Source organism: Schistocerca serialis, chromosome 8, assembly GCF_023864345.2.
Source record: "Schistocerca serialis cubense isolate TAMUIC-IGC-003099 chromosome 8, iqSchSeri2.2, whole genome shotgun sequence".
Classification (NCBI taxonomy): Eukaryota; Metazoa; Arthropoda; class Insecta; order Orthoptera; family Acrididae; genus Schistocerca; species Schistocerca serialis.
In genome coordinates, this window is record NC_064645.1 from 559,900,544 (window position 1) to 559,926,342 (window position 25,799).

Genomic DNA, 25,799 nt, shown 5'->3' on the forward strand with positions numbered 1-25,799 from the left:
ACACAGAGATCATATGGGGGGAATATAGGTACTCACGGGCTCAGTATGAGGACTGCACCCTTGGCAGCTGCGTCAGCAGCTTGTTTCCTGGCAGACCAACAAGACCAGGGACCCACTGAAACACGACACTGGCTCCACAAAGAATGAGCAAGCGACAGTTTTCCTGGACCCGCTGCACTAAGGGATGAGCAGTGTACAACGCACATAGACTTTGGAGGGCACTGAGTGAGTCTGAGCAGAGGACACAATTGGAAAGGTTGTGTTGCCGGATGTACTCCGTGGTCCGATACAGGGCGAAGAGCCTGGCTGTAAATACTGAGGAATGTGCCAGAAGCCAATATAGAAAGACACGAGTGCCAATGACGAAGGCACACCTGACCCCACGGTCAGTCCAAGAGCCATCAGTGTAGACAAAGGTACTATCGTGACGTTCCATGTGAAGGTCGTGAAACTGGAGGTGACAGACTGAGGCTGGAGTAGTGTCCTTAGGAAACGAATGACGGTCAAGGTTAACATGGGCCGCTTCATAAAGCAAAGGTGGCGAAGTTCAGAAGAACGTGAAATCCCGAAGATTGGCTAAAATTTACAGACGCGCAAAATTTGGCACGGACTTCAATGGGAGATGCCTTTAATAGGTTCCACAACGAAACATTGTCTCGAAATTTGGTAGAAAATCCAAAGAAATTCTTGTCGTATGTAAAGTACACAAGCGGCAAGACGCAGTCAATACCTTCGCTGCGCAGTGCCGATGGTACTGTTACTGACGACTGTGCCGCTAAAGCGGAGTTACTGAACGCAGTTTTCCGAAATTCCTTCACCAGGGAAGACAAATGGAATATTCCAAAATTTGAAACACGAACAGCTGCCACCATGAGTTTCTTAGAAGTAGATACCTTAGGGGTTGCGGAGCAACTCAAATCGCTTGATACGGGCAAGGCTTCAGGTCCAGATTGTATACCAATTAGGTTCCTTTCAGATTACGCTGATACAATAGCTCCCTACTTAGCAATCATATACAATCGCTCGCTCACCGATAGATCTGTACCTACAGATTGGAAAAATCGCTTGATATGGGCAAGGCTTCAGGTCCAGATTGTATACCAATTAGGTTCCTTTCAGATTACGCTGATACAATAGCTCCCTACTTAGCAATCGTATACAATCGCTCGCTCACCGATAGATCTGTACCTACAGATTGGAAAATTGCACAGGTCGCACCAGTGTTTAAGAAGAGTAGTAGGAGTAATCCATCGAACTACAGACCTGTATCATTGATGTCAGTTTGCAGTAGGGTTTTGGAGCATATACTGTATTCAAACATTATGAATCACCTCGAAGGGAACAATCTATTGATACGTAATCAGCATGGTTTCAGAAAACATCATTCTTGTGCAACGCAGCTAGCTCTTTATTCGCACGAAGTAATGGCCGCTATCGACAGGGGATCTCAAGTTGATTCCATATTTCTAGATTTCCGGAAAGCTTTTGACACCGTTCCTCACAAGCGACTTCTAATCAAGCTTCGGGCCTATGGGGTATCGTCTCAGTTGTGCGACTGGATTTGTGATTTCCTGTCAGGAAGGTCGCAGTTCGTAGTAATAGACGGCAAGTCATCGAGTAAAACTGAAGTGATATCAAATGTTCCCCAGGGAAGCGTCCTGGGACCTCTGCTATTCCTGATCTATATAAATGACCTGGGTGACAATCTGAGCAGTTCTCTTAGGTTGTTCACAGATGATGCTGTAATTTACCGTCTAGTAAGGTCATCCGAAGACCAGTATCAGTTGCAAAGTGATTTAGAAAAGATTGCTGTATGGTGTGGCAGGTGGCAATTGACGCTAAATAACAAAAAGTGTGAGGTGATCCACATGAGTTCCAAAAGAAATCCGTTGGAATTCGATTACTCGATAAATAGTACAATTCTCAAGGCTGTCAATTCAACTACGTACCTGGGTGTTAAAATAACGAACAACTTCAGTTGGAAAGACCACATAGATAATATTGTGGGGAAGGCGAGCCAAAGGTTGCGTTTCATGGCAGGACACTTAGAAGATGCAACAAGTCCACTAAAGAGACAGCTTACACTACACTCGTTCGTCCTCTGTTAGAATATTGCTGCGTGGTGTGGGATCCTTACCAGGTGGGATTGACGGAGGACATCAAAAGGGTGCAAAAAAGGGCAGCTCGTTTTGTATCATCGTGTAATAAGGGAGAGAGTGTGGCAGATATGATACGCGAGTTGGGATGGAAGTCATTAAAGCAAAGACGTTTTTCGTCGCGGCGAGATCTATTTATGAAATTTCAGTCACCAACTTTCTCTTCCGAATGCGAAAATATTTTGTTGAGCCCAACCTACATAGGTAGGAATGATCATCAAAATAAAATAAGAGAAATCAGAGCTCGAACAGAAAGGTTTAGGTGTTCGTTTCTCCCTCGCGCTGTTTGGGAGTGGAATGGTAGAGATATAGTATGATTGTGGTTCGATGAACCCTCTGCCAAGCACTTAAATGTGAATCGCAGAGTAGTCATGTAGATGTAGATGTAGAAGGTCAGGAAAGTGGGCACCTCTCTGACAGGTTCTTGGTAAGCCCCAAAGGGAATGGTGTGCATTATAGTCACCAAGTAGCAGAAAAGAGTAAGGGAGTTGCCCTATAAGCTGGAGGAAGTCTCAGTCGGTCCTGGTGACACTGAATGACGGAGAGATGTAAACTGTACAACGGGAAAAGGATAAGTGAGGAAGAAAAATGCAGATTGCAACAGCTTTGAGTCGGGTAGTCAGGGAGATGCGTTAACTATGAATGTCATCCCAGATGAGCGGCGTGATTTCCCCTTGAGACAGAATGCCATCCTCAGAGGAGGGGAGGGTGTCAAAGTGGACCAGGAAGAAATCCGAGAGCTCAAAGCAGTCGTGAGTATGCAAATTTGTTTCCTGGAGGCAGAGTACAAGCAGACGCAGCGATTCTAAGAGCAGCTGTAAGTGCTCTTTGTTGGGTCAAAACCCGCGAACGTTCCACTGAAGGAGAGACATGGCGAGGAAGAAATGAAGGGGCGTCACCTCGGCAGCTGCCGAGTGCCAGCCTTTGAAGACTCACTGCTACAGAGCACAGAGGCAGGAGGGTCCTGCTCCATGAGGTCTACAGGAGCATTGGCATTCTCCTTCTATTGGTCTGTGGAGTCCAGGACAGAAAAAATGGTTGATGGTGTGCACCGGTAACACGTAACACAGAGGTCAGCCAGGTGAGGGCATCACGTGATGATACTGTTGAAGATGATTCAGAGTTGGTGAAGGACAAGACTGTTTCCCTTTGTTTGATTCTTGGAGCCTTTCTGGTTCGCAGGAGTATTCCTTTCTGGGTTGCCGGTTGCTTGTTGCATAGCTGGATGAGGAGACAAGGACCTAAATCTGAGGTTGAATGTCTGCGTGGTCATATCCTTTGTGGAGCGAGATGTAGTGAGAACCGTACTGTAGGTGCCAGACGGTAGAACGCAGGGTTTTGGACTAGCCAATAACTTTAGAGCGACCGGGTAAGGCACTTTTTCCTTCACCCAGATCTCCTGGACAGCCCACTCATAAAGGTACATGTGACAATCTCAGGAGATGGCATGATCGCCATTGCAGCTGATACAGTGGGTAGAAAGAGGCACACAATTGCCTTCACGAGCATCCCGGCCACAGGTTACACATTTGGCCAGGTGTCGACACGACTCTCATTTATGGTCGTACTGTGATAACTTCACAGCCTGCTTTCATCTTTGATGGAAGACCCTCATGTCGTCCTCGCCGTGTCCGGTGACACCGACTCCATCAGTTGTTCAGTCCGTATTGTGGTGGGCTCGAATGTGGCTTGCAAAACCAAACTTTGCTTTGAAGATCTGGTCACATGAAGTGCAATACAGTTGCCCAGTGGAGTTATACATATAGATGTAATTAGGCTTGGGCTTAGATTTGCGGAGCTTTCATTTATCGTCCAGGTTCTTTAGGGGCAAATTCGCAAGAGTGATAACTTGGTTCTTCAGTTTGTCCTTACTCCTCGCTTTCTATCCAGTCTTAACAGTCTCAATTTGCTTTAGTTTCTTTCATCTTCGCTTCTCTCCTCTCCACTCCAGTCCAGTGTTCGCCCTGTTTCTATCTTTCCAGAACAACCTCATCCTTTCTTCCTGCTTCCTACATCTCCATTTCTATCTCACCCATAGCTTTCATTTCTGCCATTCAGTTTGAATGAAGTTAATTTTCACACATGTGATGCCACCTACTCCATTTCTGATAATGGGATATGAAACAGCCTGCCGCATCATCATCATCATCATCATCATCATCATCATCATCATCATCATCATCATCATCATCATCCAACACCATTCCACCTATTCGATGGGTCAACAAACAATGCTTGTTCACCAAACGTGCCCCTCAAACTGCTTTCCCTCTTCCATGCTGTCCTGGGTACACCTTGTTCAATTCAGATTTCATGACATCCACTGTACACAAGTCCGAGTTAGTTAGTTACATGTTCAATAGAGCATTTGAATGATCTTTTGTCACAGTGATATAGAACAAGTCAGTTTAAAAGACAAGTATAGGTTATTAGCATTAACATTAATGAACATGTAATTTTTCAGTCTTAATCATACAACTACATTTAAAAATTAGTTGTTTTTTGGGGGGCTACCAGCTTTTAAATAAAAGTTCATCCACGGAATAGGAGGAGTTGTCCAGAAAAAAAAGGTTTTAGGTTGGATTTAAAACTTGCATTGCTACCTGTCAGACATTTTGGGGTATTGCAAAAATAAACAAAAATTTTTGTTGATTCACATTGAACGCCTTACTGAGCCACTGACAGCTTTAATAATGGGTAATAAAGGTAGTTTTTTCCTCTCGTTACTGTCTAATTTTATTTCCTTTCTATATTTCAAATCACACATTGTAGGCTTGGTACACTGTCAGCATCCATGCATTGTGTATGTCCAGGGCATCTCAGCCACTGCAAGATTATTTTTTCTTGGAATCTTACAACGTGAGGTGGTTTTCATATTTCATCATTTCATTTCAGATTCTATCGCTCCCTGTCTTTCCAATCTACATCTACATCTACATCCATACTCCGCAAGCCACCTGACGGTGTGTGGCGGAGGGTACCTTGAGTACATCTATCGGTTCTCCCTTCTATTCCAGTCTCGTATTGTTCGTGGAAAGAAGGATTGTCGGTATGCCTCTGTGTGGGCTCTAATCTCTCCGATTTTATCCTCATGGTCTCTTTGCGAGATATACGTAGGAGGGAGCAATATACTGCTTGACTCTTCGGTGAAGGTATGTTCTTGAAACTTTAACAAAAGGCCGTTGTATACTACAACCAATTCTCATCTCAGCTGCCTGAACTCTACTGATACCTTTACTTCTCATAGCCCATGTTTCACAACTACACATCAAAAAAGGGGTATATACTAGGTTTGGGAATTTAATACTGGCAACTATTTATTTACAGCTCATACAAAATAGATACGTGTTTTAAAGTTTTACCGACATTCAAAGTAGTCACCAGATTGTCTATAACCTGTTGCCGGGGATGTTGAAGTTGTAGGATACTCTTAGCAGTGACAGTTGTGTTGACACTTCAAGCAGCGCGGTCTACTGCCCGACGAATTTGTAGCAGTTCTCAAGCGAGTGCCGTGAAGTGTTTCCTTCAGTTTAGAAATCGAATTGAACTTACGAGGGCTGAAGTCAAGGGAGTGCAGTAGGTGGTATAGCACTTAGCAGCCCCATCAGTCAAACAAATCAGTAACAGCTTGCACTGTATGTTCTTGAGCACTGTCCTGCAAAATAATGGTCAGGTCTTGCAGAAAGTTTCATCACTTCTGTCTCTAAGCTGTTCATTTTTGGAACACAACCTATGACCAGCTTAGAGGCAGAATTGATAGCACTTTCTGCAGGACCTGGTCAGACAAGCAATAAAGGGGACTGAGGAGAAATTTGGAAATGGAATTAAAAGTTCACTGAGAAGAAATAAAAACTCTGAGATAAGCTGACAACACTGTAATTCTGTCAGACACACCAAAAAAACTTTGAAGAGCATCTCAATGATCTGGAGATATAAGATGAACAACAAAAGTAAAATAAAGCTAATGGAATGTAGCCAAATTAAATCAGGCAATGCTGAGGGAATTAGATTAGAAAATGAGGTGCTACAAGCAGTGGGTGAGTTGAACTACTTGGGTACAAAAATAAAATTTAGACTGGTTGTAGCAAGAAAATCATTTCTAGGTTGTGGAGGGGAATTGTTGAAATTTAGTGTAAAGTTAAGCATTAGGAAGTCTTTCTGAAGGTATTTGCCTGCAGAATACCCTTATACAGAAGTGGAACATAGACGATAAGCAGTTATAGCTAGAAGAGAATAAAAGTTTCAGAGGCCGTGGTGCTACAGATGAGTGTTGTTGGTTAGATAAGTAAATCAAGCAACTAATGAGAAGGACCAGTATTCCTGGTCTGAATCCTAAAATCTACCTTGATGCTATACCATAATGAAAAACAGTAAAATTTATTCTAATAAAGACCATAAGAGATTATTAAAGTTAGCTGAACTGCTTGATAACTAATTCAAAGATCGAGGAGGGAATAGTTTATTGGGTAATATTGAAGTAACATTTGAAGTTCACTGAAAACAGTGACTAACATTCAAATTTTGTTTAGAATTTCATTGTTTTGTGTGTGGCAAGTGTATTTTCATCCATATACACTTTCGCTACTACAGCATGTTCACAAAGAAATTAAAGACTGCAGGATAACTTCCATGATATCTTTAGATGATTTATCAGAACTGTCTAGATTATTTTTGTAAACCTTGGTGTGAGGAAATGATTTTCTTACTTAGTACCCAATAGAAAAGAACAAAATTAATACTGTAGTGAAGAGCTGATTCCACGAAATAGCTCTCTAATGAAACTGTTAGTTAAGACATTTAATTTACTTACTGTTACTGAAAGTCTGAGATTACAGATTTTAACTACCTTGCTCACCAAAATTTATGTTTGATTTGGAATGGTGACAATTCTATTATTTTACAAAAACTAGTATCAACTGTTTTATATGACCTGTCACAAGGTTTTAAAATCTACACATTCCTGCTTATTGATCACGGAGATGAGTAAATAACCTTTAGTCAGTTTGTCTAAGCAAAACAAACACTATCAAAGACAAAATTTAACAAAATAACACTTAACAGGAAGTCCCACCAACTTTTGTAGAGAGAGCATCCCAGAAGGTAACAACATGGTCAAAGTTTAGGGACAGAGGTCAGAAATATTTTTCTTTACACAAAAAAAAAAAAAAAAAAAAAAAAAAAAAAAAAAAAAAAAAAAAAAAAAAAAAAAAAAAAAATCACTGGAGTTTTTCCCAGCAGCCTGTGGTCTCTATTCTCAAGGGAGTAAGATTTATATTCAATTTCATGACTAACTCAGATAGGAAAGTTTATCCCAGTACAAACTCAAGACAGAGAAACATCACTCAACCCACAATAAACCATGTAACTCTCTGTTTCAAAGTTTCCACTTCTTTTCACAAGAAAACTGCAGCAGCAAATAGTCTCTTAAAATACCTTTGTGTCATCTTCTACGACACGAAGCCCGTCACCGGAAACATACAAGATGGCTCGCACTGGTCTCCGTCTAGAATTCTGAAAAGAAATATTAATTTTATTTCCTTTGCTACATTAAAATAAAGGACAAAACAAGAGTATCAGTGACATAATAAAAATATTTTTACATTAAAAGAAAGAGGAAGAACACCACTTAACAAGCATTATACTAATCTCTATAAACAGGCAATCCAACTAATAAAAATGTAGTGCTCCACAACACACAAAAAAAGCCCAACAACAACAACCCACGATCTAAACAGGCCTTGAATGCCCAACAGTACCAGCTGGTCACCATGTCATCCTCGGTCCTTAGGCATTAATGGATGTGGATACAGAGGGGCATGTGGCCAACACACCACTCACTTGGCCATTGTCAATTTTCGTGGCCGATGTGCTACTTCTCAATCAAGTAGGTATCGAAGAGACAATAATGTTATTCTTCATCATTTCATCCTTCATTCTTCCACTGCGATTTCTTTCCACTTCAGAGTTAGTTATCTGTATGTTTTGTCAATCAAAATTGCTCATCACTTAGTTTCAAAATGTAATAGACTGTTTTCAGTGAATTGTTCTGTAGCAGATATGATTTCAGTTCCTGTTTGAATGTTAATCATATTATTTATTAGATTCTTCACATTGCTCAGTATATGATTAAAGATATTTGTGTCTCAATGCCTCACTTCCTTCTGTGCTACTCTGAGGCTGAGTGATGTGCAATGTAACTCGTTTCTCATTCTAGTATTATATAATGCTACACCACACTACAAAATTCTGCACTTTTGTTTGAATGGTCTTCAGTATTACATAGTACCACCACCAGAATAAAATATGACACAACAATGGTTAACAAAATATGCATAAAAATCTACACCAATCCCCCAAACATAACTTTAATGCACAATCATTTGATTATTTATTGGTAGCAAGTCTTCAAGTACGAGTTGCTAATGATGGCAGTCGATTTGGGTTCACTCCCTGCACCCACATCACACTTTCTCTGACAGCCAATGTGTATTCGGTAGTGGTGGTAAGCAACAAATTCTACTTAAGCTTGTGTATGCCAGTAGCACAATTGTCACTTCGAATTGCCAACGATGCAATCCCAGTCCATGCCTCAACGCCATCTTTCGTGAATTGTTCTACAGTTATCATCATGACTAAGTAGACAGAAATTGTAGACAGCAGTAAGTAATTGCAATAAAAATTCTTTTGTGTCAAAACAATGTTTTCATACTTAACTAAAATGAGATGTTTATTCGGTTAGTTATATATTCCATGGATTACTTGCACACAATACATAATGGTGAAGAACAATTAATTTTTAAGCTAGTTCACATTAAAATATGGTAAAAAACTTCTCAATTACTGACGAGTAAATGCAATACTCCTACTCCAGGATTTTCATCTGTCACTTTTCACTTCTTACGCCTCTCGCAATAACTGTTGATGTGAAGGGCAACAGTATACTACCTCCGACAGAACCATGACTAGTGAAGCTCCATGGTCTTAAACCAACCTTCAGGTTTCAGAATGAATTTTCAGTGATGAAATATGCTGATTTGAAACTTCCTGGCAGATTTAAAGCATAAACTGAACTGGGACTCAAACCTGTGACCTTTGCTTATGGTGGGTAAGTGCTCTGCTAACTAAGCTATCAAAGCATGCCTCACAACCCACCTTCCAGCTCTATTTCCAAGTCAATCTCATCTCCTGCCTTCCAAACTTCATACAGGTTCTCTTGCCTACCTTGTGTGACTAGCACGCCTGGAATAAAGGATATTATGGAGACGTGGCTTATCCACAGCCTTGGGGTTCAGGTACAGGATGAAAGGTCATATGTTCGAGTCCTGTCCAGTACGCAGTTTCAAACTTTCTGGTTGATGACCACTTCACAAAAATAACAGAAGCAGAAACAGAATCCTTACATAACCCACAAATATCTAAACAAAAACTTCAAGTTTACTTGTGCTGTCTGTCAGATAATGTAAAAAAAAAATTGGTGGCAGCATTATCATTCCCTTTCCTGAAGTCTAGACCCACCCAGCCCCCCCAAAAAAGTGGGTTCATACAACTTCTGTTCTGTGTAACAAAACCACAAGCAGTATCTCCAATTTGATGGCTGTAATCACAACACATCAAAAAGTTCCTCCCTCACAGCACTGCAGCACTGCCACTCCACATACCATATCTCCAATGGGACACTGGAGTGAAAGCACCAACTACTTCCAAAACAGATTTTCTGTGCCACCAACAAAAAGTCAGCACTGTGGAACTATCAATGAACAATATTATTCTTCTGACCCAGCACATAAAAACTCAGTAAAATCTACCAAGCAGGTAGTAACTACAAGAAAATTTACACACTCAGCTATGGAACAAGGTAAGATGACCTTCGGCTGCTGACTGAACAAGTTTTGATGACGATGATTTATGGTGGAGGGCGCTAAACAGCTAGGTCATCAGTGCCCTACACTAATGTTATACCAAAGAAAGATTTTTACAATCTATGGAAGGAGATCAATAAACTGGAAAACTACATTTGATTCCACCACGGGAAACATAAAGCAACCCCAAAAAGGTGAGGTTCAGAAAAGCCCATAATAAAACCCCAGCGAGACACATCGGGATAACGCAATAAAATCATGGAGAAAATACGTGTAAGGATACTGTTAAACAAGGGACAAATAACAATGGCTGGATGACAACTTAGAAATAATACACGACCCAGTCACTCTGTGACACATTAAGATCTTGCATCAAGTATTTTGGGATGAATTCCGGACACCAGACAAAATTTTAAGACATGAACAACGCTTGCCTAATTATCAGTTAAAATGGAGGGAAGATCCTGTGGGAGACCTAGTCCAACCCTCAGATCATCATATAAAACAGACTCAGTTAAAAGATATCATACTGACAGCCGAGTCCCGCATCTCTGACATACTGGGGCCACCTCCTGATGTAAGAAGAAGCCATATGTCAGGGGACAATGTCCCACTCTAACCCAAGTAAGTGCCACTTCTTCACACAGTCGCGAGCGGAAGGAGGTGATCCATGGTCACACTGAAGTCTTAATGGAAAGTAGTTTATTGTTCATCACTTCCAGCCAATGGGACTCCCACCAACATATGGCCTTCCTAGTCACAAAAGAAGTGGCAGCCCACAGAGGGACTGAACAGTGGGCAGGAGGAAGAAGGGAGCAAGCCTCCTTAGCAGCAGCAGCAGCAGCAGCAGCAGCAGCAGCAGCAGCAAGTTCGTTTCCCTGGATGCCTATGTGCCCTGGAACCCAGCAAAAAATGACTTCCTTGTTTTGTCTTCACAGGAGAAGGAGAGCGTCCTGCACTTGCACCATCCGATCTGCTGGGTACATCTGTCCAACAGCGAGAAGGGCACTTTGAGAATCGGAGCAGGTGATAAATTTTTTAGTCATGGTGCCGTCTCATCTGCTCCATTGCCCTCAGAAGAGCAAACAGCTCTATGTAATAAACTAAAATCGCTCTAGGAGCCCTATCCTGCGGACAATGTTGGGGAACACGACAGAACAACCGAAAACATCTCCCTGCTTAGAACCATCCGTGTAGACGGTAATAAAATCTGAGTGGCTACGTAAAATTTCATTAAATTTAATTTTAAAAACATGGTCGGGGGTACAATGCTTCTTTTAAGCAGTCAGTTCTAAAAGCAATCTAGGCCTTGGTAGTAGCCAGGGGGATGCCCTACTCCACCCCTGGCTTTGGACCTCAAGGCCCCCCACCTGTAATAATTCAATGCTCTCCCTTGCACGGATCCCAAATGGCCGTGTTGCTTGTGATCAATGATTGAACAGCCATTCCGGTGGCGGCTGAACAATGTAACTGGATGCTGGCAATGTAGGAACAGACAATGCCCTATACGCTTGGCATATCACGAGAAGAAGATGTCGAATAAACAGTGGAGGCTCACCAGCCTCTGCACGCAAATTAACAACAGGGCTCATGCGATAGGCCCCTGTTGACAGCCTAATACCCTCATGGTGAACTGCAACCACCATTTTAAGGTATAAAGGTCTTACTGACCCATAAATCTGGCTTCCATATTAAAGCCAGGGTCACACAAAGGCCTTACAAAGTTGGAGAAGACACGCTCTGTCGGCTCCCCAAGACCTATGACTGACACATTTTAAGATGTTTAAGACCTTGAGACATCTCAGTTTCAATTCTTTAAGGTGTGGCAACCATGTTAACTTCTCATCAAAGATAAGACCCATACTTCACTTTTTACTTGAAAGTGAGAATGGTGTCACCCAGTTTTAAAATGGGCAAATTAAACAGACAGCGAGAACAATTAAAATCAACACAAACTGTTTTCTCTAATGAGAGTCTAAAACCTGTGGCACAAGACCATTCCTCTAACCGCCTCAATGTCAGTTACAATTGCCGAGTAGCCGTGGCGAGGCTGGAGGATGCACAAAAGATGGAGAAGTCATCCAATAACAAGGAACATAGTACTGGACGTCGCACTGTGGTTGTAATACTATTGATTGCGATGGCGAAAGCCATGACACTTAAAACACTCCTTTGAGGGACACCATTCTCCTGCTTAAAATGGTCAGACAGGAAATTCCCAACCTTGTATCTAAAATATTTGTCCGAGAGAAAGGATGATATCAAGATTGGTAGACATCCATGGAACCCCACTGATGGAGCTCTGACAAAATATTACACCTCCAGGTAGTGTCGTAGACCTTTTCCAATTGGATTGTGTGGGGGAGGAGACCAGACAGCGAGGTCATCGGTCTCATCAGGTTAGGGAAGGACAGGGAAGGAAGCTGGCCGTGCCCTTTCAAAAGAACCATTCCAGCATTTGCCTGGAGCAATTTAGGGAAATCACGGAAAACCTAAATCAGGATGGCCCGACGCGGGTTTGGGCCGTCATCCTCCCACCTTTTCCAAATCGAAGAAAAAACCGGTAAGTTGTTGCTTATGAAGGAAAGCTTGTTGAATTGCAGCTTCGAGCAGGGTCAGTATTACTGAGAGTGGAGCGATACCTCCTCAACCTGCTCTGGGAGTGACTAAGTAGGGACATGGTATCCAGAAACCACTCTAGGTGCCGATTGACCATACGCTCCAGTGTCTTTCCTACGCAGCTTGTCAGGCTAAAACTACGATAACTACCAGGGTCTGTCCAATCCTTTCCTGGTTTTAAAATTGGGGTTAAAATAGGTTCCTTCCACGAGCTGGGAAAGTCGGCAGTTATCCAAATTTTATTGAAGAGCTGAAGGAGGACTTTCTTTGACCGTTGATCCAACTGTTTAGCAACATGCTGTAGGTTTTCAGTTAGTTTCCAGGGGTCGAATCACAAGCAACTGACAATGCAGAATCCAGCTCCCACAGAGAGAAAGGCTGGTTGTACTCTTTCATGTTGGTGGAACAGAAATCAAGATCAGGCATTTCTTGTGCCTCCCAACAATGACAGATGGTGGGATCGTGGCTGGAATCAGCCGTAAGGGATTTATATGATTCAGCCATTGTCTGAGCTATATCCCTTGCTGATGTTGCAAGAGACCCCTGTGTTTGTACAACTGCTATTGGCGGTCGAGAGTTGTGCCTTGAGATCCTCCTAATGGCTTCCCATACTTTACATGCGGGTGTGGACCTACTGATGGAGATCAGGAACTCTGCTTACTCTCCCAAATTATTCTCCTTGCCTTTGCACACGCCATTCGAAAGTTTGCAAGATTCCCATCTGTAGGGCCTCGACTGAATCTGCACATTGCTGCCCTCCTGTGCCTGATTGCAAAACAACACTCATCGTTCCAAGGGACAGGTCGCTTCCCAGACGTTTCCACAGAGTTTGGAAATGATGCATCAGTGGCATGGTGAATCACAGCTGTAATGTGATCCACCGAGTCCTGGATGCTGTCACACTGCTTGAAAGCAGCTAACTGCCTGTAAAGCATCCAGTTCCCCGTTTTGAAAAACCATCTCCGTGGCGTTCTTTCAGGATCTGCTCAATCAGGCAGATGGATCCAGACAGGTCAATGATCGCTACCATGAAGGTCATTGTCCACTGCCCATTGGGCAGTGTTCCCAAGAGCAGGTGAGCAGAAGGAGAGAGCTCTATGGTGGTAGACAAACCTGTAGCTGTGCTAAAATGTGTAGCTTGACCCATGTTCAAAAGCATGAGATCTGTTGTGTGCAGTAGATCCTCAAGTGCCCGACCCTTTGGGCAAGTCATGTGAGAACCCCATAGTGCACTGTGTGCATTAAAGTACTCCAAAAGGAGGAAAGGGTGGGGGGGTGGGGGGTGGGGTGGGGGGAGAGTTCATCTAGAAGATAAGTGAGGACCCCACAGTCAAGAGGCTCATGAGATAGTAGGTACAAAGAGCACACAGTGAAGTCAACATAGGCCACTATCCAAACAGCAACAGCTTGTAGTGTTGTTGTCAAGGGAATAGGTGAGGTGCGAAAAATGTCCTTTATAAACACAGCAACTCCACCTTTTGTCCTATCACCAGTAAGGTCGTCTTTTCTGTCAAAGCGATAGCCTCCTAGTACAAGTCTCTTGAAGGCAAAGGGGTCTGTCCTGTACAAGGAGTCTCAATTCCTCCAGATGAGTCCTGTATCCATTGATATTTCATTGGAGTATGGGAGCCATTTCTTCAATGTGGTCTGGATTTACCCCTGTTTTTGTGGTGAGGTCATGAGTCGCTTGTAGAGCGACGTGGAGTGATGGGGCTGACTGGGTCAGGTGATGAGGCATCAAAACCCATGATATCATCATCATCAGTCAGGTGTGCCATAATGACATCTGATGGTGCCCGAGTCAGCTTTCGACTTGAATGTTGAGTTCCTTTCCCCACTCCCTTTCCCAGCAAGGATGAGGGGGAAGTAGGGCGGTGAGAGCAACCTTTCTTTGAAGAAAGTTGGCGTTGAGAGGCACTCTGTTTTTGGGTTGCTGGTTGGTTGGTTGGTTGGAGAAGGGACCAAACTGCTCGGTCATCAGTCGCTCCGACCTTAGATTAACTAAAACCAATAAAATCCCACATTAAAAAGGGAACTACAAAATCCATGATAAACTATTGACAGGGAAAGAAGGAAAAAGACAGAAGAAGATGTGAGGGAAATAAAGTGACTAATGACAGGGACGTGAAGAAAGAAGCACAGGAGACAAGAGAGATGCTCAAGACATAACAGACCCCATAAGGAAAGGAGTGAACCACCAAGCCTAGTTGAAGCCAATCTAGTCAGGGGGGAGCAAGAGGGTCTGCCATCCCCTCCACTCACCAATAAGGTGGAAGGTCCCTCCCTTAAATAAAGCGATAAAAACCCCCACCACAAATAAAATGTAAAACAAGATCCATCGCTGAGGCATTGTCAGCCAACACCAGGGGTAGCGAGTATGGAAAGCTAAAAGTCTGTCGCAGGGTGGCTGAGTTGGGGCAGTCCAATAAGATGTGAGCCACAGTAGACATTGTTCCGCAACAACAGAGAGGGGAGTCCTCACGACGGAGGAGATAACCAAGTACGGCCAATGTGGAGCTGGCAAAGGACGACACAGGCCTTATGAGAGGCCCAGGAGGAGGACCGCCACAGAGTTGTAGTATCCTTAATCGAGTTAAGATTGTTCGGCAAAGAAAGAGTGTGCCATTCTGCATCCCCAAGGCCCAAAACCTGACGACGAAATACCGAGCGAAGGTCTATTTCTGGAATGCCAATAGCAAGAGATGGCCTGGTAGTAGCTAACTTAGCCAGTTGATCGGCAAGTTCATTGCTAGGAATCCCAACACGTCATGGGGTGCAAATGAAAACCAAGCGTCCACGTTAAGCAAGGAGAGAAAGGGAGTCCTGGATAGCGATGACCGACAGGTGGCGAGGGAAGCACTGGCCGACAGTGTGCAAACCACTCAATGAGTCACTACAGATAGTGAAGGACAGTCCTGAGCAGGAGCGGATATGGTCCAATGTGCACAAGATGGCTACCAATTCTGCAATAAAAACACTAGCCATCAGGCAAGGAATGAAGCTCTGTGCGTCGCGCATAGGTGTAAGCAAAACCAGTGCAGCCAGAAACCATGGAGCCATCACTATAAATCATTTCTGAACCCTGGAATGAACTGAGGAGACAGTAGAATTGGTGGCGAAGAGCCATCCGAGGGCCAGAATCCTTTCAATCAATTGAGAGATCAAGACAGAGCTGTGGCCGAGAGATGCACCAAGAAGGGGTGCATGAGCAGAGAAGAGAGGCGGTAAAGGGAATTGCTGGAGTTCAGAAAAGAGCGACCGAATGTCGACAGCCATGGTAAGCCCACATTGTGGCCACCGCTGCGGCAGGGTGATCTCCGTGTCTGTATAAAGGAGACCATAACTAGGGTGCTCTGGGGTGCAGTGAATGCAGAGCGCATAAGATATCAGTTGTTGTTGGCGCAAAACTCGCAGTGGTGGATTCCCTGCCTCTGCGAGAAGGCTAAGTACGGGGCTAGTCCGGAAGGCACCAGTCGCAAGTTGGAGCCCACAGTGGTGGATGGGGTCTAGGATCAGCAGCATCTAAGGCGATGCAGAACCATAGACAGGACTCCCATAGCCTAAACGAGACTGGACCAATGCTTGACACAATCGCAGGAGAACAGATTGGTCTGCACCCCAGGCAGTATTGCACAGACATCTAAGAACATTGATATGAGACCAGCACGTCCTCTTCAGCTAGCGAAGATGAGGGAGCCATGTCAAACGGGCATCAAAGACCAGACCCAAGAAGCAATGGGTGTCCACTACGTCAAGAGGCTGGCCATGAGGAACAGTTCCGGATGGGGATGGACTGTACAGCGACAGCAGAAATGCACGACACATGTCTTGGCCGCCGAAAACTGAGAGCCATGGGAGAGACCCCATGAGTGTGCCCGGCAGATTGCCCCCTGTAGACGGCATTCTGCAGCACCCATCGCGGAGGAACTGAGGTAGGTACAAAAATCGTCACCATACAAAGAGGGGAACACTGTCAGCCCAACAGCTGTCACCAGACCATTAACAGCTATTAGAGAGGGATGCTCAGCACGGAACCCAGCAGAACCCCATTTTCTTGCTGATGGGGAGTGCTGTAGGAGCAGCCAACTTGGACCCAAAAAGAGCAAGAAGAATGGAAGTTACGGATAAAAATGGGCAGAGCGCCATGAAGGCCCCATTCGTGAAGGGTGGTGAGAATGTGGTGGCACCAGGTGGTGTCATAGGCTTTATGGAGATCAAAGAAGACTGCAAGGAGGTGTTGACAATGGGCAAAAGCCGACCAGATAGACTCCAGATGCACCAAGTTATCCACCGTAGAGTGGCAACAGCGAAAACCACTTTGAGTCGATGACAAAAGGTCGTGGGATTCAAGGATCCAAAACAGCTGCCGACTCACCATGCGTTCAAGAGGCTTGCTGAGGGTGTTAATATGGCTAATTGGACGGTAGCTATCCCACTGAAGAGGCAGCTTCCCTGGTTTCAACACCAGAACAACAATGCTTTCCTGCCACTGGGTAGGAAAGACTCCCTGACTCCACAGATGGTTGAAGAGGGTCAGTATACGATGGTGGCCGGCCACTGATAAGTGTTGGAGCATTTGGTTATGTATCCGATCCGATCTGATCCAGGAGCCATGTCAGGACAAAGGGCTAGGGCACTGGCAAATTTCCACTCGCTGAATAGAGCATTATATGGCTCTGAGCAGCGAGAAACAAAAGACAAAGGCAGTCCTTCTGAACGCTCTTTCAGGAGAAGGAATGTGGGCTGATACTGAGCCGATGTCAAAGCGAAATTTTCTGCTACAAAATCCGGATTGGTAAGGACAAAACCATGCATATAAATTCCTGCAGCCCCGGTGACAGGATGGTGGCCAAAAATTCACCTGAGTTTTGCACAGACTTATGAAGAGGGGGTGTGTGGTCCTAAGGCAGCTACATATTGTTCCCAGCAAATTCGTTTTTGAAATTTGATTAAATAGCAGGCCGGGCCACGGAGTCGTTTAAAGACCAGAAGAAGAGTAGTAGAAGGGTGCTGCATGAAGTGTTGAGGAGCACAGCGGTGGTCTTTTATGGCTGCAGCAATTTCCGGAGTCCACCAAGGGACCATCTTCCGGCGTGGAGAACCTGAGGAAGAAGGGATTGCTGAAACAGCTGCTGAAAGGATGGCAGCAGTCAAAGCCTGAGTAGATTCATCAACACTGTCATGTGGGAATATAGGGGGGATGGGAGCAGAGGAGAAGGCACACCAATCAGCCTCAGATATGGCCCACCTGGGAGGGTGACAGAGCGAGAGACACTGAAGCAATGTTAAAACAATTGTTTGGAGGGCCTTGTTGCACACGGCGGATAAAACGAACCCCTCGCTGCTCGAGGTTAGCACGGAGCTCCTTGTCAGATTGGAGAAGATGATCTCAGTGGAAAATAATGCCCTGTACCGAGTTCAAAGATTGGTGGGGCGTGACAGAGACTGGGACGTCACCGAGACGGGCACAAGCACGCAGGGCGTCAGATTGGGCAGCAGAAGAAGTCTTTATGAGCAAAGCACTGGATTGCATTTTACTCATTGATTCCACTTTGCCATACTTATCTTCAATTGTCTCCAAGAGAAAACAAAGGCTTGGTCATGGCAAAACTTTCGCCATCCGTCCTGTTACATACCAGGTACCAAGGGAAAGGTTTCAACCCAAGTCAGCGAGCTTGACTCGCCTCCCAGGGGGTGGCCAGGGAGGGGAAGGCCGAAGGATCAGAGGAAGTAGTATCACGTCTGCTACCACTCTTAGAGACGGCCACAGAATGGCCAGGATGGTGAAGCTTTTGTCGCTTCATGCGCAAGGCGTCCGCCCTAGTACCACCCACTCCAATCAGGGGCTCGCCCCGTGGGTGCCGCCCAGCCATAGCATGGGCCATCTGGCACAGCAGTCGAGAGTTCTGGTGCCCCAAAGTGATGAGCATCAACTCCTGGGCATACACGAGGCGTTAACAGCTCAGGTACTAGCAGTGTGATCCCTGTGGTTTCAGGGGGCTCAGCCAAGTGGGTACTTAACAGCCCCCCCTTACGGACTGGCTACCGTGCTGGTGACCTAGCAGGAGGGGGGCCAGGGTGCAAAGGGAAAGGGAAGGGGAGGGAGAGGAACCTTCACTCTGGAAGCTAGGTAGGGAGTTCATCCCCCAATGGCTCACACTGAACGAAAAATTTTGGGAATGGAGGTCAAACCCCAAGGGGACCAAAAACACCGAAAAGGAGATGGAAACAGCAACCTAAACAATAGCACAAACCAAAACAAAGCCAGGAGGATAGCCAGGTCAACATAAAGAAGTCCACCAAGAGGGAAAAAGAGGGGGCAGGGACAAAGGAGTAAGGATAGGGAGGGAGAGGAACAGAGATGGGAATGCAGCCTGGGAAGGAAAGGAGACTGCAATAGCTTGGGGCCCCGTGCGCCCCATACACGTACTCACGAAAGGACTATGGGCCCTTCTGGGGGGTGTTTTTGGGTTGTCTTTGGGCTGCCTGGATCACTATGTCTTTCACTCAGCTTTGGCACATGCAGTTGCACGTGCAGGTGCGAATGGTAGATAACAGTACAATGGATGTCATCCGAGTCAAAGCGTCGACCTTAATGACAGATTTCTACACCAAGGAAGCATAATAAGTGGCAAAGACAGGGGGTTTCATTGCCTGATAGTCCATTTTGGCTTCTGCATAGGTGATCCGCTTGGTCACTTTGATTTCCTGAATTTTGTGTTCCTCTGCAAAAACAGGGCAAGCTCGGCTTCAGACTGGGTGGCTTCCAGAGCAGTTAATGCAGCCTGCTGGAGACAGTCAGTCCCAGCTTCACGGGCTGCCTTTCCACACTTCCCACGAGTCGCTTCGCCTCTGCAACTTAGCGTTGTACGTCCAGAACGCTGGCATTTGAAGCATCGCATAGGGTTAGGTACATAGGGCCAAATCCTAAGTCTGAGGAAACCTGCTGTGATGTGTTCAGGTAGCGTTGGAGAATTCAAGGTCACAATGAAAGTGGCAGTCTTCTCAGTCTCCCCACTGGTCTTGCATGTCCTCTGTTCCATATCCATGAGCCCCTGTGGTGCCCATTCCTGTTTCAGTTCAGCAACATCTATGCCCATAATGTCACAGCAGGTTACCACACCTTTGCTGGAATTAAAGGAGTTATGCAACTCTTCAATGATGTCGTACTCACACAGTTTCTGTGACTTCATAAGAAGTTCCACCTGCTTTGCCCGATTAGTCTCGACAAGCAAGGAACCATTTCGAAACTGCTTAATAGACTTCAGGGTGCCAGCCAGCGCTTCTAAGCCTAGTGGATATAGAAGGGGGACACTTTTTCAAACGTCTCCTCCTTCCTCTTGATCACTATGAAGACATTGTGATACATCACTCCTTGAGCCCTGTTACTAATTACACGTTGATTATCAGGAGGACTAGCCTCCCTTATTATTTTGGATGAATGGGTGTGAGAACTCCCAGGCGGTACACCCTTCCCACTCGGGGGGGGGGGGGGGGGGGGGAAGAAGATTTTTGGGGGTTCCCTCTCAGTCCCACAAGTAGCTAGCGAAATAAGGGTCCACTCAGACAGAGCTCCGCATGCCTGAGTAAGCCTTATACAACTGAGGTGCGGCAGGTTCCCTAGAGATTGCCCTCTAATGACTGTTCCACCTCAACAGCCATGCATCTCTTCAGCACACAGCACACCTTGAGATTGAGGTTTTTTTTATAGAGGTTTATTCCATCCTTACGATCTGGGCAGTTAAGCGAAGATCCCCATTCCCCGAGACACACAACATTCCACCGTCGCACTGCATGGTACTCGCAGAAGCACACCCAGAGCTTACAGTGACATGGGACTGGCGGTGCTTACCAGTCCCCAGCTCAGGAACCCCAGGATCGCCAAGCTGAGCCCCTGGGGGCACAAGTTTTGCAATCAAATGTAAAGAATATAACTGATTTTATAAATCGAAATACTTCATTATTACTGGCTTCTACATGAACCGCACAATGAAGTTAAGAAGGTGTACAGCGTTTTTACACTTTAATTCATGATATATATGATGGAAAAGTAAAACGAAAAAGTGATTAAGTATGAATCAAGAGCAAGTGTGTCCCCTCAACAAAGAGACATGTAAGCAGTTTTTTTTATCAGCTCACCTGAATAGTTTCTATTTGTATTGGCAGCAAATCCATCTGAACAATGATAAACAGTCAGTGTCAACTGCCGGTGAAAAATGCAAAAACTCCCATTTTTGTATGGGTTTTTTGCAGAACTACCTTACACTACTCACAATAGTTTCTGACTGAGAGTGTTTTCAGTTTCTATCTTTGCAGATTACTTGTTATAAAGAACAAACTACACAAAAAAACTTTTTTTTTTTTTTTTTACTAAATCTATTTCAAAAGCCATATTTTAAAATGTTGTATGTCTACTCTGCTATAAAAACAATCTGCAATTTTCAGAGTAAACGTGATTGTCTGTACCATTTAGTACTTCTATGCAAGATAAAGGAAACACAACCATTTAGATGCTGACTGATGTTTGGTGCATTCAGAGAAACAACAGAAAGCAATATCTACACATGCCTTCAAGCTCTTGCTATTTTGTAGCAAAATTACACACACACACACACACACACACACACACACACACACACACACACACACACACACACACACACACACACACACAAAGACTCAAAAGCTTGGGTAAATACTGTTATCTGTTGCATGTCTCTCTGCACAAAAGACGGCTATTGCCGTGTGGTTGCCTTCCCTTTATTTTACATATTATTCCATCAACAAATTTCCAGTGTTACTGGGGGTTTCTTTTATTTGTGCCTCACTCTTGTGTACAAAAAGAGATTCACATTCATTTTGATGCTATGTACATTCGGTCATCCCTTCAGCAAACAAGTGTTTAACATCATCTAAACATTACAAACAAATACAGTATGTGGAAACTGTATCTATATCAGCTATCCATTCCTGTTTTTACTTACCCGTAATAATTTCAGTGCCTCTTCGCAGACTTGCATTCCTCTTGATTCGAATACTTCCACACATCCCAAATACTGAAATACACAGAATACAAAAGCATAAGTTCTCTGTCTATTGCTTGGGTACTAAAGAAAATAGAAAAACAGAAAGTATGTAACAAAAATACGAATATGGTATACTACTGTAAAAAACACAAACTACCATAGAATGTCGAACATTTGTCATTTGCAAATGACATCTGAACTTTTAGCTTGTGTGAAAGGCCTCAGAACTCTGCTTATCTGGCCAGCACAGCAATATTGGGAATTTCTTAATCTGTACTTAGTGAAATAATTTTACTATCAGTAATAAGAAGTGAAATAACACACAGTTTAGACCAGTCATCATCTACACAACTACTGTTTAACGCTGAATGAAGCCGACAGTCGAAATGTACATTCATATTTGCAGTAGTTTGTAATTCATGTATTTCCCAACTTGCTATAAATATGAGCTGGTAAAAGAATCTGCTACGGCTACTCTAGTTTTATTTGTGTTTTTTCAGAAAATACTATCCACCAGTTAATTCTCTTTCAATTGGGTGCACTCAGATCTTGTGTATTATGCAAATAAATTTCACAATTACAAAGTGCCAATAAAGGGTAGAAAAACTGCACGGGGCTGAAGCAAGCAGTTTTATTAGTATAATAATCAGTAGTAAAAATGCTCCTTCATTAGCAATTTTAAGTGTGTACAGAAAAAACATCAGTAAATATTAAAGAGTAGGTGCAGTAAATTGCTTTTCCTTCTTGTCTTTATTGGAATTGGAAAAATACATTAATTAAAAACTAATGGAAACACAAATGTACATATGGACTGTTAGTTTCATTTACCAATAAACACTTCCAAATATTAGATGTAATAACAATCACAAAAATTGAAAAATCCACATTTATTATTGCAGATTGCAACAATTGTTAGAACAGCCTCTATTGTCAGCCTCTGAGGGGTGTTTGATAGTTACAAGTTTTTGTCAGCATTTCAGTGTAATAAATGAAGGAAAATTAAGGTATAACATCACAGTAATGAGAAGGTCGTACAAGGCAGTGCACATGCTTGAATTGGGGAAGGAAACTATTTGTGCCCTTTTCAAAGGAATGATTTTGGCCTTATGGAAACTGATTATGCTAAATGTGGATAGGATTTTATACTTAACACAAAGGTTCATGTGAATCAATATTCACCATTGTACATAGATTTTTTTATGCTACTGATCCACCACCGTTTTTAGAAACAAGGATGACCTATAAATATTACAACTTGAACTTAAGAATAAATGTTTGAAGTAAAACATGAAAATATCAAGACATAATACCAAACAATTACTTTTTAAAGCAAAATCAAATTAGAAGAAATACTGTTTTCAATATGGAACTTTAGTCCAGATAAAACAGTTTAACTGCCTTATTTATCTTACCACTATGATGATAATACACAAGAGAAAGTGGACGACAATTATATTTGGAAACAGCAACAAGTGCAGTAACAACTAACACGTAAAGAAACACAAGATGGTCATACTACCGACACTGCTGTGTGGGAGTGAGTTACATTGCAGTAATGACATTTTTAAGAGCTAAAAAGAGATACGAGGACAATGGAAAAAAAAACCTTCAGATTTTTTGTGTACAATTTACAAGTAAACAGAACACCTGCAGAGGATGGATCAGAAAGAATGCTAATATGTTCTCCACGCACGCACGCGCACACACACACACACACACACACACACACACACACACACACACACACACACACACACACACACACCTCTACAGACCAAGTCAAATTCAGCCATACTGGGTATGCCAAGTGTGCTTAGTGAGTCTGGGTACACATTCGTTGCAGCCTTAACGTCACCAGTACTGAAATTAATTCCCAACAGATCCACCAAATGGCACCCGGATTGTCCCAGCATCTTTTTTATTGTCTCCGTCAGAATCCTAAGGCTGGTTTGATACAGGTTTCTGTTCCTGTCACTTATCAGCAGTCAACTTCATTTCCACATAACTACGCTGCAGCACCCCATGCCACCAGCAATCTTTTGTAAACACCCATACTTATGTCTACCTCTGTGATTCTGCTCTTCCACCATATCCTCTACTACAGTTTACAGTCAGAGCTCACATTCTTATATGTACACAAACACTCTATGCCTCCTATTTATTCTGTTGTTTACTTGGCATTTTTTTCTCATTAGTTTGTTCCCAAGCACATTCATTCCTTAATCAATCTCTTTGACCCTTCACGGTGTTCCTCATTACACACATTTCACAATCAGACAGAGCTATGCTCCAAACATAACATTTTATGAATCATTTCTGTTCTCACAGTCCACTCCATTTAAAAAAAAGTTATATATAAAAAAAACACCAGCGAAAACACTAGTCACCCCCAGTCAAAATCTTTAGCCTTGATGATGGTGATTAGATTCCACAGAGCTACCAGACTGTGGAGTTGCTGAGTGGTACATTTCACCTGCTGTAGTCACAGTCCTGATTTACAGTACAATTTAGCAGGATAGCCAAGGTGTGCCTAAGTTCTGTGTGTGTGTGTGTGTGTGTGTGTGTGTGTGTGTGTGTGTGTGTGTGTGTTTTAACCTGAATAGTGGTCCCCTAGTCATGTACTCGACATGTCCAACACATCACAGAATCACCTCCAGCCTCAACTACAAACTCCACACACTGCACATTTAATGCCTTATTGGGCCATTTATGAACCTGACGCCTTACATCATTTGAAAACAGGCAAAAACTGACTTGTCAGACTACGCTACATGCAGGGGTACTGTCAGTTTTGAGTTGTTTGGTCCACTGAAGATGTGAAGCTGTACGTGCCACTGTGTGCAATGGCCTTTTTCGAGGTACCCCACTCCAAGTGACTTTGCATGCAGTTCTTTCGTATTTACTCCGAAACTGACAAACATAACTGCATTCTCTGACATTAGCAATTCCCTAAAAGTTTGAAGCCATTTGTCATCAACATTGCATGACAATCGTCTCCAGTCTATATTGGTTCAAATCACTTTACGACCACTGTTCTTTGCAGCACGTTACACAGCAGCGAGATTTACACCATTCCTTATAGACACACTGGACAGTTCAATACACCAACAAATCGGACAACTTCGGTCACAGTGTGGTCAGGGACACACCTAAAATCAGTATCTCCTTTCTGCCATTCTGTCAAATCTCCATATCGACCAGTCTTATGGTATTGGTCTCATAATATATAATAAATATATAATAAATAGCGTGTACCTTCGTTGTTTTAATACAGATCTCAGAAAACCAGCGGAATTTTAAATCAGAAACTTGCTTATATACATTTGTGAATAGGCTTAATTCTTGTAACGTCTTTTTTGATTTTCGGTAATTTAATTGATTTATTCTAGCTAAAGTATTATTTTTGCCATGAGTGAGAAGTGCCTGACTTGCCGTAGAATTGTTAGTTCCGGGGTTTGGTGTGATGGATGCAGTAGTTTTTTCCACTGGGGGGACTGCAGTGGTGTGGGTGTTGGGAAAGTGGATCAGGCTCATCAGTGGTTATGTAGGATTTGCAGCAGAGATAGGAAGATAGTGGAACAGGAGGGGAAAATTGCTGCCCTTCAGGCTGAGCTAGATCAGGCTAGCGAAGATCTGGACAGGTTAAGAAGGGAGAAGGGCAAAGAGAGGTGGGAAGTGGCAACAGGTAGCAGAAGGAACAGGCCTAGAACTAAGTCTGACAGTTTTGTGGTGAATGTCAAAAATAAGTTTGACCTGTTGCTTCAGTTAGAAACTGATGAGCCTCAAGCAGAGGTAGGTGTAGACAGGACACAACAAACTTTCAATAGGAAATTGAAAAAGAATGTAGGAAAGTCATCGAAAAGGAAGAAAGTTTTGTTGTTAGGCAGTTCTCATGCCAGAGGTGTAGGCCAACTTCTGCAGGAGGAATTAGGACCAGAATACCAGGTCACAAATTTTTTCAAACCAAGTGGATCAGGTGACAGAGGATTTAGGTTCACTCTGTAAAGGATTTACCAGGGAAGACACCGTGGTCATTGTGGGAGGGCCAGGGAACAGCATCGACAGAGATCCTGGGTACAGTATAGAGTGTGACCTGGTAAAGATTGCGTCGGCATCGAGACACACCAATGTTGAATGTT

At 43.6% G+C, this 25,799-nt stretch overlaps 1 protein-coding gene across 2 annotated transcripts in view; it reads right to left on the bottom strand.

Moving 5' to 3' along the window:
* Positions 1-25,799, bottom strand: part of LOC126416082 (protein numb) — a 234,531-nt gene that overhangs the window by 90,160 nt on the left and 118,572 nt on the right. For both annotated transcript variants that reach the window (XM_050083570.1, XM_050083569.1), the window contains exons 4-5: positions 21,619-21,690; positions 7,590-7,667 (exon numbers count right to left, since the gene is read on the bottom strand). In XM_050083570.1, the coding sequence (XP_049939527.1) occupies positions 7,590-7,667; positions 21,619-21,690 (150 nt within the window). The remainder of the gene's footprint in view (positions 1-7,589; positions 7,668-21,618; positions 21,691-25,799) is intronic.